This window comes from Alosa alosa, chromosome 8 (assembly GCF_017589495.1).
Source record: "Alosa alosa isolate M-15738 ecotype Scorff River chromosome 8, AALO_Geno_1.1, whole genome shotgun sequence".
Taxonomy (NCBI): Eukaryota; Metazoa; Chordata; class Actinopteri; order Clupeiformes; family Clupeidae; genus Alosa; species Alosa alosa.
The window spans coordinates 7,630,458-7,647,138 of NC_063196.1; the positions used below are offsets into that span (position 1 = coordinate 7,630,458).

At 43.5% G+C, this 16,681-nt stretch overlaps 1 protein-coding gene across 1 annotated transcript in view; it reads left to right on the forward strand.

The window, feature by feature from the left end:
- LOC125299176 (MAM domain-containing glycosylphosphatidylinositol anchor protein 2-like) overlaps positions 1-16,681 on the forward strand; it is a 214,908-nt gene that overhangs the window by 161,216 nt on the left and 37,011 nt on the right. The window contains 1 exon segment of the mRNA XM_048250330.1: positions 9,359-9,628. Within this exon segment, the coding sequence (XP_048106287.1) occupies positions 9,359-9,628 (270 nt within the window).

The following is a 16,681-nucleotide window of genomic DNA, read 5'->3' on the forward strand; positions in this document are numbered from 1 at the left end:
GGGCCGACGCACCTTTTGGGCCAAGAGAATAGGCTATATATATAATTTAATTATTTTGGCCAACGATCGGCCCAAAGGAAGGACAATCAGCGGCCCATTGGTTACATTTCAATATTGACACTAGATTGATCCAATAACAGCTCACATCAGGCCCCACCCCTCCAATTTTGGCTCAGAGCCAGGATTCTGTGAGCGCATCAAAAGTTAATCGAAGTTGCCTACACAAAATTGCGGCGGGTGCCGGTAGTGACAATTTTGCAAAATTAACACCAATGTAGAAGCTTCAAAAATGCAATATTGCAAGTAGGCTAGCATATGTCAGCAACATGTTGAAGTTCGTTGAGTTTGAACGAGGACGTAAGCAAGCATACAGAGCAAGGGACAGTGAGCAGGTGGAGAGTGCGAGCCTAGTTGAGGCTACATGATAAGAACTCAGTGGTAGAACAGGTAGGCTGTGACATGCATGCCATGCCATGCTGACTATGATGATTATGATGACTTATTACTTGCGATAATGTAATGATATGGTGATATGGACAGCAAAATAGTGTCAAATCAACGTTAATTGTTGGTCAGATTGATCAGTTTCCGTCAGACGCCCAAAATTCAACATCGATGGCATGAGTGGTGGTTGGTTTCTCAAAGTAGAGAAGGGTTCTATCTTGGAAGGGTTATCATGGTAAAGAAGGACTAAAAGGCTGTAGACTGACTGAAATGTAGGTTACAAAGCGTCACGTCATGCACAAGCCAACTAAGTTACAGTATATATAACCTATACGATAGGCTACTGGAAGACACTAAGATAATTAGTTCATGTAGCTGTACTGTTCCAAAATGTACCAGCAATGTAGATAGGTAGTATACAGTAAATAAAATATTTCCAGCAACAGCCCTGTTTGTGTTGTTTCAGTTGTCCTACACGGATAACTGGTATAAATTACATTAAAGACAATCTGGGTAATTTAACTCTTTACACATAGGCTTCAGTCATTTTTGGTACTGCTGTCAATTGTAGCCTATTGAATAATTTGAAATGATACTTTGAATTCAAGCAGAAACTCTTATTTAATAATTGCTTGTTAGCCTACTTGAATATGGAGATCATATGCTCCATGCCTACCTCTGATCAGTCAGAGAGATAACCAATGAGGCCTACATCTCTTTCAGTGCTCCATGACAGTTGAAAATATATGCATATTTAAGTGAAATGCAAAGATTTTGTATTTAATTAGGTGTGCCCCACCGATTTGAGGGCCGCTTGGGCCAAATATGCCAGGGCCGATTTTTGGTCCCAGTCCGCCCCTGTTTCTGCCTGTATATTTTTTAACAGTTAGCGAGAAACAAGCACTGTTACATTTTTAGTAGCCAGCAAGCAATGAAGCACAGCCATGTTTATGAGCTAGTAATACAATAGGCTTGAGGTATTGCCCTCCTGCATCACCTGTCTTACATCAGGCCCTGATTTAAATGCTGGGCAAAGTACAAAGTCTGAAGTCTAAAGCTTGTTAATATCTATGCAAAATCTATTTAAGCAATAAGCCCCGAGAGGCCGTAGTTTACACTAATTTTAGAACAGCTAAGGGGCGTTGTTAGACACGACGCACAAACAGGTGGGTCAGCTAAAAGCTCTCACGCCATTGATTCATGCACGAGAACTTAGCTCATAGTCTGACTTTGTCCAGCATTTAAATGAGGGCCCCAAGGGGTAATAACCTGGTCACTGGCCTGGCACCACTGATCCTGCTGCTGCTGCTGCTGCTGCTGGAGCCCAATCAGCTAGTGTCAGCTGCTTTTACTTTCTGAAAAGTAAATGTATTGTTGTGTCGTGAATGCTTAACATAAATGGACATTCGGAATATGAGAGAATAAGGAGAAAGAGAAGAGATAGTCCTCTGCACAGTGCCTAACGGCCGAGGCAGTTAGAGGACATCTGTGTGTGTGTGTGTGTGTGGAGTCTGGCTGGGGAATGGAGCTCTCTGCTAAAGCACAGAGGAACAGCCCTGCTGTGAGAACACACTGTTAATGAGGGGGGAGAGAGAGGGGGGGGGAGAGAGAGAGAGAATGAGACAAAACATTCGTAGTAGTAAACTCCGGCCTAGGACAATATGTGTAAGAGAGAAAGTGTGTGTGTGTGTGTGTGTGTGTGTGTGTGTGTGTGTGTGTGTGTGTGAGTGAGAGAGAGAAAGCGAGAGAGAGAGCAAGCATGTGAGTGTGTGTATGTGTGTGTCTGTGTGCATGTGTTTATGCCACCATGAACAACAATGATGTGTTAGTGTGATCCACAGGATTTTATCTATTCAGACCCATAGGGCACAAAGACACACAGACACACAGACACACACACACACACACACACACACACACACACTTAGCGTGCTAAATAAGTGTGAGTAATTGGAGGCCAAATGTTTTAATAACCCATTTTCACAGAACAGCAGCGAATTGATCATGCATGTTGAATGAATTCAAAATGTCAGTGCTTGCATGGCCTGCAAGGTCAGCCATGCCCTGGACACTTACAGAGAAACCCTCTGTGGTCAAAGCATTGGAGTAGCGTAATCATTGTGCAGTTAGTGCAGCACTTTTATAGTCAGTGAATTCTTGCTGTCAGCAGCGGGATAGCAACAGATAGCTGAATGTTGAAAATGTCCTGTGTTTTGGGTTAGGGTCCTGGGAAATCTTCCTTATTTTTCAAAGCTCAAATATTAACGTATGTTAAGGTATGTTTGTAAATTCAGTCACAAACTTTGAACATGTGCTTATGTATGATATGTAGGGCCCTATCATGACATTCTAAAGTTCATTCTATCGTCACTCGTCAAAAGTCTATTCAAATTTAGTAGGATGTCCAGTTCACATTGGGAGGGGTTTCGTTATCAAACGTGGAGCGCATGGCGCAACATGGTGTCCCTAGGTTTTTTAATCAGGCATATGGGTGTGTTTGGGGATGAGAATGACATCTGTCATTCCCTTTAACGGCGCAAAGCGCGATATGTCAAATAAATGCATCGGTATTTTGGCATTCAACGGCGCATTTGAAGGAGGCTGCTTGCGAGATCGTATGGAATAGTCATTCTTAAACCATGCTTTACTAAAACCTAGCATAGCCTTCACGCATTTGCACTCGTCTATTATTTGAACTCATTGGCAAAGTGAAACTAACTTTACCAAGGTGTCAGTCAACGACAAGACAGTTATATGCAGTTACTTTCACTATTGACTGACAATGGGTTGCCATCGAAAACATAGGCTGGAAAAAGCAACACTTACCCTAATATTGCTCAAATGACTGAATAAAACAACATTTATCCTGCAGAGGAGTTGCTTATATCTCGCGACAGTGCGTCTTCAGCTGTGCCCCATACCCAGTAAACAAAATAAAGTCCTGGCGACGTCCCCTAAAGGTCCCCTGGTGAACGTCACCTCCTCGACATTGTGTAGGGTTCCCTTTACGTCCCGCGGACCTCTGTTCGGGAGGTCTTTGCTGTTTCCACAAGGAGCTGCTGTGACATCGGGGACAGCTATGCGTGACACTTTTAAACGCGAGAATGCGTCAAATAAATTACAATGTAATAATAATGATGTAATTATTTATTACATTACATTTAGCAGACACTTCTTGACCAAAGTGACTTACAGTGGGCATCGCTTTCAAATGGCCACTTCATTCGTCATATGTCAGCTATATTACAAGGGATCACATTGTCCCCAGAGCAACTTGGGGTTAAGTGCCTTGCTCAAGGGCACAACGGTGGAACCCGGGAATTGAACCAACAACTTTCAGGCTACTGCACGCTAGCCCAGCTCCTTAACCACTACACTACCACCGCCCCTGTACAATGACATTTAAACAAGTCAAGCAGAAGCAGTATCCTTAATTCTTCTGCAATGTAGAGCTAGATCGTTTTGCTTTACAAATTAAGTAGTCACTTCTGTTGCTAGACAACCCTAAACAAATGCTACGTGGTCTGTTTTTAACATTTCTCTAGTTTTATTGCATCGTATTCAGCTCCAAAAGTCGGTTCAGTCCCAATTGGCCGGTGTGTGTGTTTCTGAAAATAAAACAGATAATAAGTACGTGACTACGTTAAATAAACCACTGCCTATTTAGAGCATGTTACATGCATCACGTAATGACAGTTATCTGAAGAAATGCGCATTGTAGGCAAAGCTACAAGCTAAGAACAGCGACTTTGCTAACTACACCAAGCATCACATCAGCGAACATGAATTTGATAAAATCCCTTCCCTAGTTTGTAACGTTAAACTCAAAATGTATGTGCTACATAATTGCAGACATGCTGAATTATGTAGCACATACATTTTGAGTTTAAAGTTAACAACCCTTTTCCCAGTTTATGAAGTTGTGCGTCTATGAGCAAAGTTGCTCATAGGCGCTAAAATCATAAACTTTATGATGTTTACCTTAGACTCACGGTAGGCTAATGCAGCTACTGCTAGAGACTAGATAGATAGATACTTTAGTCATCCCCAGGCGTGTAGCGTGAAGTCATACATGGATGTGATGTCTCCGCCCTGCAGGCGTAGCTAGAGCGCTCTCAACTCGCTGCCATGTGTGAATAAACAAACGCGTCCCCCATGTCCCCGTATAGCGTTATTGTCGGGTCCTTAGGACGTATTTGAAATGACCAAATGCAAATGTCATCCGAGGGACCTGGCGGTGACGTCCCCAGAAAGTCCTGCACCGGACGTCACGCAATAACCAAACGATAACTTGCTCCAGATGTCAATAAGGTCACCGGAACGTCCGCTAGAGAACATGACGTTCGGGACCAATCGGGGACGTCGTGAATGTCGGCATAAGGTCCGGGGGACGTCCTGTGTTTGTCGGGTAGGTAGGTGTCTCTCGCCTCTCCCCTAATCACTTTTAACCGTTATTACCAATTTGCAAATGATGGTGAATAACTATGAGATTTACAGTATTTCGTAATATCTTTATTCTAATTATGTTTCCCATTGTAATCGTGCAATTTGTAATGTTTTGCATGGACGTGCGCTGGTGTGTGTTCATGAATGATAGAAGGATGGTGTGTGCACCTGCCAATATGACTGTTGACAATGCGCTCTTAAAATAACATATAAACAACTCGCCATAGACTTCTGACCAGGTGTACAATAGCGATTTTTAGACAATACGCCAGGTCCCTCCCTAGGTTGTTAATTGCCACACCCCTGGGCGCATTGTTTAAAAAATAAACGTGCAAAATACCGAATTAAACTTTACGCGGGTGGAAAACGAGTTTTACGCCATGCGCTGGTGTGCAAAATACAGCCCGTAGTTCGAATAAACACTGCTCCATTTCTAAATAAATTACAAGACATTTTAACTGCACTACATTACCATAAGCCCCATGCAGATCAGATTTTACTCACTAAAACTATTGATTAACTCACCTTCTGTAGGAAAGAGTAGAGAACAATCTATCTGATAAGATCTGGAAAACCTTTCCTTCCATTTCACCATTAAATCAGACATTACGTATAAATGCTGGTGATCAATGGCTCTTTTAGTGTTTCTCAATTTAACTTCCAAGTCTGCAGACATTGCCGGGTACGAACATGGTGAGGTTGAATGCTCCATGCTCGTTAGTCCAGACTCCAGGAGACTCAGGGAGGGAGGAACTCATCAGAATGATGGACTTGTGAAGCTTTTATAAGTATACTGCCTTTTCAGCTGTGTCTCTGGATGATATAACACAGCAGGGAAAGAGGATAGAGAGATAGATGGACGGGTGGATGGAGGAGAGAGAGATGGAGGAGAGAGAGATGGAGGAGAGAGAGGAAATAAGAGAGGAGGTAGAACTAAAGTAAGTTAGTAAAGCAATCCTGTGTCATACCCTATGAGATCTCCATGGGAAGCCCCTGTTCCCATTCTGACCGCACTTGTGTCTGTGTTAGAGGATTTGTGTTAAAGATGAATAGCACTCCACTGGTGTTCTGGAGTCATACCAGCCCAGACATGGTCAACTACAACAGCACCATCAGAGCAGAGTGTGCCAGAAATCTCATTTCATCAACAGTGGAGTGGACACCATAATGTTTGTTTACTTTAAAGGGAAGCTCCGGTCTAACAACAAGCTAATGTTTATTTTTGGATGTGACCAAAACAACGTTTAGTTTACACCCGTTATCAAGTAGACCCTAAGTTGTTATTATTCTGGAGTTTCCCATAAAATAACGGCTTCAGATTTATCTTGATTTTACACTGACTTATAATGTAGAGAATGGCTTCTCCGTCACTGCCTAACAGTGGACTAAGATATGTAATGATGTTGTTACAGATAGGAAAGTGACTATTCTTTTCAGTGCACTGGGTACCACCTTAGTGCAAAATAACAAAAACTGACACCATTGGCTATAAAGACCAATTCTTCCATTATGTTGCTGGAATAGGCCTCTACTGAAGGACAAACAACTGAAGTAAAAATCCCTTAAAGGTACAATCAGCGATTCTCAGCGATTTCTCACCCATACCACTTTTTGTCACATTCTGCGAAAATCTCCTCCATTCTATAAGTACTGTATGTATAGTTCTGGCATAATCTATCTATAGTATCTATAGTTCTGGCATAAAAAAAGGAAAGTGGAGCAAGTCTATCCCCCAAACAAGGGGTGTTTAAGGAGGGGAGTGGTTAGTTCACTCTCTGGTGTTTTGTTGGTGTTTGGTTCAAATATCAACGGATGTGATATCATCCAGACTCGCTGATGGTACCTTTAACAATCCAACTCATCCAGCAGGTATGGGCTTACCGCATCATGCCTGCTGTTGTTAAATAATACTTTTTTAGGAGCACCGAAGAATTCACCTGCTGTTGAAATCAGACATGTCTGTCTAGGTCGGATTTAAAAGATCAGATGAGCCTTGTTTTGCCAGGAACACGCGGTAATGAAAGGCAATGTACCTGAGCTACCTGAGCTTTCAGGAGAGACACACAGGGGGTTCATGGTCCATTCAGAGGGGAACGGAAACATGGGCTTGTGTCTGTCAAGGATAAAGCTGCTCCACTTCCTCGTGTACAACTAGCACTTCACCAGAAAGGTTCTAAATCTGCTTGTGTGTCTATGTGTGTGTGCGTGCGTGTGTGTTTGTGTGTGTGTGTGCGTGTCCGTGCGTGTGTGTGTGTGTGTGCGTGTGTGTCGAGTTACCCAACAGCTTTTTCCTGTATGTCCTTTTTGAGACATATTTTGACCTTTTTCTGTGTCGTGGAGCGGCAAACTGCACTTACCCCAATTTAACGAAGTGCCACTCAGCCAGGGCCGCAGATGCACACCACCATTGCCATCATGACATCAGAACATGGCACCAGCCACGCAACTCTGATCCGGCCGGTGAAGATGCGAAGTAATTTTACCACTTTTGTGTGTTAAGGTTGCCTTGTCCTAAAGCAACTTATGCATTTCTGCATCAATGTTGCTTTCTCTCATACTTCAGTATTCTGAGTATTTTTATTGTTAAACTGGCATCATCTGGAAGTACACAGGAACAGGCACGCTCAACTTCAAACTGTGTGTGTGTGTGTGTGTGTGTGTGTGTGTGTGTGTGTGTGTGTGCAGCTGCTCGATGACTTAAAGGGAAGCTGCTTCAATGGACTTAAGAATATATGCTTTTTGTGTGCAGTGAAACTAGTGTTTACTGGATAAATGCTTCAAAAATGTTGTTTCTCACCCTGTCTGGGAGTAAATGGGGCTGTGGGCTGAGAAGGATGCTGGACTTTTGTATAACGATTGCAATAACTGTCAAATTGGCTGAACCTCGACAGCGTTTCGATGTCAAGATGGAAAAATTTTAGTCTAGGCTTTTTTCAGAGTGTTGGCGGGTGACGAGAGGGAAGCAACTGCTCATTGTCATGTATTTGCCAGCAATATAGTCTGTTTCTTCATAACCTAGGCCTACTGTAAATAAAGAGTTTCAGAGTCAGTTTGAGTTGCAAATTTAAGATGTTGTTCTTGTTCAGCGGTTGTTTAGAGGGGAAATCAGTGTGGGAAAGCTATGTGAAGTAGCAGCCAGACAAATCTACTATTGTTTACCTATTTTTTAAACCCATTTGATGGTCTTCCTTATATCAGAGAGTGATAATATTACAGAAAAGCATATTACATTAAAAATGGATTAAGTTCAATAATCACAGAGAAACCCAGGCATGCAAAATGCTATCAAATAACCAGCCTTTTCAACTCCCCTGGACCTGGCTGGAAGTGCTGTGGTTATATAACTGACTTGGCCATGTCTTAAAACTCTCAATAAGTCTTAACAGGGTTTGGGGGATCTGGGTAACTTTAGCCCACAAAGGGCAATCTATATAGTAGCCTAATAGCTAAAGCAGTCATTTTATGACAGCCTCTCGTATTTCAAAGAGCAGGATCCGCCACTGGTGTGTGTGTGTGTGTGTGTGTTTGCATGCTGCACTGACTGTTTGATGTGAATTTAAAATGTTGCTTTGAGAAGGCATCTCAAGGCTGTGTGAAAAAGAGGATGATTTCATTGTTTTCTCTCAAGCTGTAAGATAAAAGGTGTTCAGCACATGCTCACGGCCAGAGTCCATGTGATGTTTACCTCATCTCACCATGTGTCATACATTTCAACACTTCACTGGCTTACTTTTGTCTCATTCACTCACTGAAACACACCTGCACACACACACACACACACACACACACACACACGCACACGCACACACACACACACACACACACACACACATATACACACATACACACACACACACATTTGAGCTGGAATGTGTTGCATTTGACTTTACACTACTACAGCCATGGTAAATGCACAGGTTGTGTATGGACAGTATAGTTGAGACTGAGAGCAGCAATTCATTAAACATCAGCAGTGAACAATGTGTGTGTGTGTGTGTGTGTGTGTGTGTGTGTGTGTGTGTGGTGTGTGGGTGTGTGTGTGTTCTTCAAGCAGTCGTGTCATTTTTCCAGCTGTCTCAGCTTGAAGGGTTTCCACGGTCATGGAAACCCTGGAAAAGTCATGGAATTGTAGAATCCCATTTTCCAGACCTGAATTCAGTAGATTTATTGAAAGTTTTGGAAAAGTCAAAAATTTAATTTATGTCATACTATTGTGAGTGTGATTTATGTTTGGGAGATTGTGTGTGTGTGTGTGTGTGTGTGTGTGTGTGTGTGTGTGTGTGTGTGTGTGTGTGTGTCGTGTGTCTGTGTGCATGTATTTGTGTCTATCTGCTTTCTGACGCTATCAGTGTCTGTGTGTGTGTGTGCGTTTTGTACAGTATATTCTGTACAAAAGCTGTATCTTGTCTCCTGATGACATCCCTCTCTCTGACCTCCTTCTCCTCCTCTTCCTCCTCCTCTTCCTTAGACCCCCCGACTGTGGAGCCGACACACCTGGAGATCCGTCAGGGTCTAGGCCGGACCGTGGCCATGAACTGCCGGGTCCTGCGAGCGCACCCGTCGCGGGTCTTGCGCTACGAATGGCGCCTGGGCTCCAAACAGCTGCAGTCGGGCCACTTTGACTCGCGGGACGAGACGGAGTACACAATCCGCGCGCTGGCACGAGAGAACTACGGCGAGTACGTCTGCGAGATCATCAACGAGGCTGGCGCTGGGAGATGTGTCTTCAACGTCACCGGTAAGGACGGGATCAATCCGCATCTTGATTGGTCAATCAACCAATCAATAATCCATTCAATAATCCATTCAAATAGTCAGTCTGACCCTTTGATAATCAGCCTCACAGCCAGGCAGTTTTTAAACTAACAAATGTTGGTGAAAGCATTGCATTTAATTTTATTTTCAGGCGAATAATTAACTAAGTTTAGGGCATTCTGTCTCTAAAATTCCTGTCAACCATGTGAACCTCTGGACCCAATCATGGCTCAGTAAGCCCTTCAGCCTCATCTTTCCTCTAACATTCGGCTGTGGGTCAGTACTAGACATTAATTGAATCTATTAAACCACTCAGATGATCAATTGTACACTTAACCAGTCAATCACAAGCTCAATCCTCAAGTCATTCATTAGGCTCGTATTATCACCAATAGGTCAGTGAAAGCTTGTGTATTGATTTTCTAGCCCCGACCATGTGGCTGTGGGCATTTGCTCTGTGTCAACACAAACACTGCTCCAACACAAATATGGTTGATGTGATTTTGTTCCTGCATTTGCATCTGTCACAGACACTTATCTTATGGACACTTAGGTCTTATGGCCTTTGCATGCATTGTTTCAAAAGTCTCTTGCGGTCTTTGATATATTTCCACATATTCCTGTGTGTAAGTTCTTGTAGCTACTAGGCCACATTGAAATACATGCATGCTGTTTGTGCTAACACCCACATCTTTGGTTTAGTGACAACTACATAATAAGGTTAATCAGGCAAGAAGAGGGATGTTCTTTTACTGCTTTGCACTTATTTTCTTTTACACCATGTGGGCTCTGCTTCCTCCAGACTCCATCTGCACAACACTGAGGTGATGGCGCTAGTCAACCCCAGTAATTATGTTATTATAAGTTTATATAAGCGCTTTTCTTGTAACCACTTTGATGATTCAGTTGCGTTAGTGTTTGGCTTTGTTTTTATGTTTTGTGCTACAAAGCACTTTCATTTGTTACTTAAGACAAATGTTTTCCCTTGGTGGGTATTGAAAATAATAACAGTAACCCATATAGAGTTTCTTCGCATCTTATGCGGGCTTAGTATGGCTGTAGAAACATCAAACTCGGCTCAAATCCCAGGTGCTCCAACACAAGCTGTAAGGATAAATCTCTTGATCTACCTATTCTCAGCTCTAAATCACCGTAAGCATAGCTTTGGCAATGCAGCAGTCTAAGTAACAGCTGTGCACTTTAGTTTTTTACTACCAAATTAGTTGCAACACAGCCACTTGAAAAAACACAGGTGTATGATCACAGCATGGGCTCATTTTCTCTTGTTTTAGACTAATAAATTGTAAGGATATATAGTGGACATATGGATAATGGGCTATGGGTATATGGCTATGGATAATGGGCTATGGGTATATGGCTATGAATACCAAGTCCTGGGTATATAAATGGTATACAAACATAATGGCTAATTCCAGCCAATCAACATGTTGCTTCACGAATACAGAAGGTATGTGTCATTTGATTGGCTGTTTAGCTCAAATATCAACCCCCTTTCACCAGAAACACGGACTGTTCTTTTAATGATGGATGTAGCCCTTCCTCCTGGTATGGTCATACACCACTTAGGAAACTCCACACGTAAGACAATATGTTCTTTCATCTTAAGGTACAAATTGGCTTTGTGAGATGGAGATTCTCCTGTCATACAATGCCGTGATATTATTTGTAGAATGGAAAGGAACGATATGCCACCAGCACTCATGTCTGTGAGAAAATCTGCATTTGAAAAGCCAGGAAATGAGAGGATTTGTAGAAAGATCTATGTCTTTGCATACATACAGTAGCACTTGAGGCAAAATGTGATCGAGAAATGTGATCCTTGCCCGTGTGTGTGTGTGTGTGTGTGTGTGTGTGTGTGTGTGTGTGTGTGTGTGTGCGTGCGTATGACACATCTGGCAGTGTTTGTGTGTGCCTGTAACGCGGGGGTGGTTTATGAACCCCTGTTTGCCGGAGCTGAAGGTGAGCCACAGCTGCAGGCTGGGCAGCGAAGCCCAGCCGCGCCATCAAGAGCAATCCGTCAAAGACCGGTCCTACCTGCAGCTGCCAGAGGGCAGAGCTGGCGGCAGGTTCCATCAGCCTGGCACTGCCCACCTGACTGACATCCCAACGGGGGTTCTCAGGCCACCTGCGAAGAGCAGCCTCACACAGCCAATAGCTTGGCAGGCTAGCTGTATCATGGGCTAACTGTCTCTAAGAGAGACTGCAACCCTGCAGTGGACAGCATAAACTGCCATTTGCAAACACACACACACACACACACACACACACACACACACACACACTGTGTCTGTCACTCATTTCTTACAAAGAAACACACACACACACACACACACACACACACACACACACACACACATTCACCCACATACACACAAAATAGCTCTTTGAAGCAAATCTTTCTGTCTTGTCTCCACTTGCTGTCCTCAGCAGGAGGTTTTCTGAGATGTTAGCTCTCCACTAGTGCATTAACACTCCACACACTTGCAGACACACACTCACACAGACACACACACACTCACTCTCTCTCTCTCTCTCTCTCTCTCTCTCTCTCTCTCTCTCTCTCTCTCTCACACACACACTCTCACACACCACACACACATGCCTCTTTTCCCCATCCCTCTCCTCCCTCCCTTCATCCCAGAACATTCCGCCATCTTCACCATCTGGACATGGCAGTTGCTGCCAAAAGGTGCCCCTGGGGAACCCCAGTCTCCTCCACTTCCTGATTATCCACTAAATCCGGCCCTCTTTACCCACAGTTCCCTGCGGGAGGGCGTCTTAGCCGGTGTGCTGCACAGCAAACGTGACATTTCCGGGGATAATCGCTGTGCCTCTTCTCACCCTCACACTTCTCCGCAGCTTTTCGGTATCGTCTACCGTCTTTCTCTCGTCCTGCGCACCCAGGCACATCACAGCCGGGCATGAACGTTGGCTGGCATCACCTGCCAAAGCTCTTTGCTAAAGCTCTGCACCGCTCCGCTCCTCTACTGTGAAAGGGAGAAACGCAGGGAGCTGTTTGTCGGATCGTGTCTGTGACGTGTCTGTGACTCCTCATGCACCGAGCCTCATCTAGCCAGTTTGGGCGTTATCTCCCCTGTTTCAATTTCGTGGCATTTTACACTCTCTTGATTATGTTAAATTATCATTTCACTTCAAACTAAGTGATTTTCAAAGAAATGTTGCTTCCCCTCCAGGCCGATCAAGTGCAGATGTACAAATTGCAGAAATATCACTCACCTTCTGCCTCTAGCTGGAGACTTCTAAGCGTTCCTGTCTTGGCAGAGCGCAGAGTCTCTCATTAACGCTGCGTTTTTTAAAGGCCACTACTCAGGCATATTTCTGGCCACTTACCTGGTGCTTTGGCTGGACAGTACCCACTCTCTGTAGCACTGCCACGAGAGCGGACGCTTAAACTGAGATCAGAGGGTGCTCTCTAGAGCTGGGCACTCGTCCACCATAGAGGAGGAGGGGGGGTGCGGCTTGGCATCGTGCCACGTCATCCTTCGGCCAAGCCAAACCATATCAGAGGTTGTGTGTGTGTTTGTGTGTGTGTGTGTGTGTGTGTGTGTGTGTGTGTGTGTGTGTGTGTGTGTGTGTGTGTGTGAGTGTGTGAAAGGATCCAGCACGCTAGGTTGAGGGGTGTGGGTGGAGGGTAGCATCTGCAGTAGCTAATTTATGGAGATGTCTGTCTAATGTGTGCACTCGTCTTCTGAAGCCTCTAATTCTCACACACACACACACACACACACAATCTTAGATAGATAGATAGATAGATAGATAGATATATAGATAGATAGATAGATAGAGAGAGAGATAGAGAGATACTTTATTGATCCCCAAGGGGAAATTCAAGAGATCGTAGCATCTAATCCATTCTGTTTGCATTTGTCTGGACACACTATCAAAACCCCTGTCCTCTTCTGTGTATATTTTTTGAGAATATATGTGCGTGTGTGTGTGTGTCTGAGTGTCTGTATGTGTTTTTGTTTGTGTATCAGTGTATGTGTCAATGAGAATGTGGTGAACTATGTAAGAAAATGGACTGATTCTGTTCAACCTAATTAACTGAATGTGATTGAATATACAGATACAGGAAACACAAACTACAGTATACTGCTGAAAATAAGGAAAACACTTCAATCACACATTGTATCAGCACATTGGTGTTGAAATAAAACTGTTATGAGGTGATTGTTGATTTTGCAAGAAGCACTGTCAGACATTCTGTGAATGTAGTTTGAGAATGGAGAAAAATCTGGAAGGTTTCAAAAAACTGTTTATTTAGCAACTGTGAAAACTGTAAGTGTAGAATACTGAGCAAGCGGTTATAGAACAGCAGTTCTTTGCTGAATGCCTTTCTGTTGTAATTTGTTTAGAGTATTTTTTTTAGCACAAATATGTATGCCTGGCTTTGTATAAATGTATATCTAAATGGAAGAAAGTCATCCTAGATTTGCCTTTCATTTTCTCCTGGTAAACCCTTGAGGGTAGCTGAAGCACTGAAACCCAATTTTGAGTACCTCCAGCCCACACTGTGCCTCGTACTCAGTGCACTGGAGAAACACACACACACACACACACACACACACACACACACACACACACACACACACACACACACACACACACACACACACACACACACACACACACAAATACACACCACAGACCACACACACACCACACTCTCACACACACACACACACACACACACAAATACACACACACACACACTCCACAGACCACACACACACGCACACACACGCACACACACACACACACAGGCGCGCCTGCAGGTGTACGTCCGTACGCACTGTGCGTACCATCAGGCTCAACAAAGAGAGAAAATTTCCCTGTGTGTGTGTAATGTGTATTCACACCAAATTGGCCCACCATACCTTCCCAACTATGCACAGTATCCCATTAGCTGCCATCAGGCTATTTACAATTTTCTATTACGGAACTTAGTGAACACTTATCAAAATTAACGCCCACACATGCAGGCACGTAGGCTACTTGTTGTTTTCTTTTACTCGGCTATCTATCTATATATGGTTATCAGCACACAATGTTGAGCTAATTCACTAATTCAATACTCATGATGGATATCACAAGTTTAAACAACAGAAAGTATGGAGGCAGCAAAGCTAGAGGAGTTATTCCAGATGGGCAAGAACAAGGTAGGCAATTAGTGTGCTTGTCAGAACGTTAGACTGCATTACAGCTGTTTAAAGCCAGACGTCAAGAATAAAACAAGGTAACTTTAGCCTGTGTATCAAGTTGTCCAAATGAATAGGTCATAGTAGACGTTGTTGTTGTATTACTGCATGTGGATGTTGTTATGCTATGTAGGCTAATTTTTTCCTGACCAATGCACGGGGCTAAAACCGGGAAACAGACAAATATTGTCCACGCGTATTATTTTTTTTTTTGCGGGGGGGGCGATGGGTCGGGTGTGCGTACCATAGCATTAATTCCTGCAGGCGCCCCTGCATATATACACACACACACACACACACACACATACACAGACACAGAGACCACACATACGCACACACAAATATACACAGACAAACCGAGAGAGAGAGACTTAGAGAGATGTTTAGGGATAATGAGTCTCATTCTTTGATAGTATGTGAGAACTAATAGTCCACAGCACGCAAGTCCTTCTGAGAAAAATGAAGAAAAAAAATAATCTTGTTTTTTGTTTTTTCGTGTCTCAACAATGCCCAGAGCGGGAGAAGGATGATGCATTTCCTCTCAGATTAGAATGGAATAATGTTTTTTTTTGTCTGTTCTCACTGTTTGCATGCACCTAGGTGGATGTCTTGAGGGTGGACAGTGATAAGATGGTTGTGCTGCTTTGCAGAAAATTCTCCATTTCTGCTTAAACTAGTTTGTTTATGAAGGTGATGTCATGGTGATGTCTGGATGATTACTGTTTGTTTTTGCATTGAAGAGTAGAGACTGTTGAATGAATGTGTGTGTGTGTGTGTGTGTGTGTGTGTGTGTTCCTTGTGTGTTCCTTCATATTTAAAGAGTGAATGTGTGTTCTCCAGATACATATTTCTGGCGAGTCGCTCATCGGCTCAAAAGTTGTTGGAATTGTTTTGACATTTATTTCACATTGCCAATGGATATATTGCCCGTAATCACTGGAGAGTATATCCCATGGTGTTCCATTGCTAGTCTTTTTAAGGGAATTTGTTTTTTAGAGGACCTGTGTGTGTGTGTGTGTGTGTGTGTGTGTGTGTGTGTGTGTGTGTGTGTGTGTGTGTGTGTGTGTGTGTACATGCATGTGTGTGCATGTGTGTGTGTGTGTGTGTGTGAGAGAGAGAGAGAGAGAGAGAGAGTTTATGCAGTTTGTGTGTGTGTGTGTGTGTGTGTGTGTGTGTGTGTGTGTGTGTGTGTGTGTGTGTGTGTGTGTGTGTGTGTGTGTGCGTGCGTGTGCGTGAGTCCCTAGCTAGCTGACTCGTGCTGATCAGCACCCTCCTATTCTGCTGAGCTGTTGTAGCAGATTAATCAGTGGTGTCATCAGCCCAGCCCTCCATCAGCCCCTCCCTGCCTCCTGTGTATTCCATATGGAGGCATGCAGTGTGCAGCTATGGGCCTGTCCTGTGGCCTTAAAAAAGTGTAAAAAAAACACCTAGGTTCATCATAACTCTGCAGTATGAATACGAGTAGCATTCCTCATTTTCATGATACACACTAAGGGTTTCATCTACTAGTTGACTATTATAATCACTACTGGCTGACTACTAGTCAGTACAGTACTGTAGGCAGCAGTCAACTAGTCATGGACAAAATGGCTAAACGGGCTAGACATTCCTATGCATGCCTCACTGAACATGAGAGTGACATGTAAGTTGTATACAGCTGTATTTACCGTAAGTACAATAACAGCAATGTCTGCTAGCACTAGCAGTAGTGATAGCATCAGTGTGGTACATAATGAGTAGTTGACAACGATTATGGAAACGTGTCAGTTGATTCAAATCAGTATCAGCCCTTAATA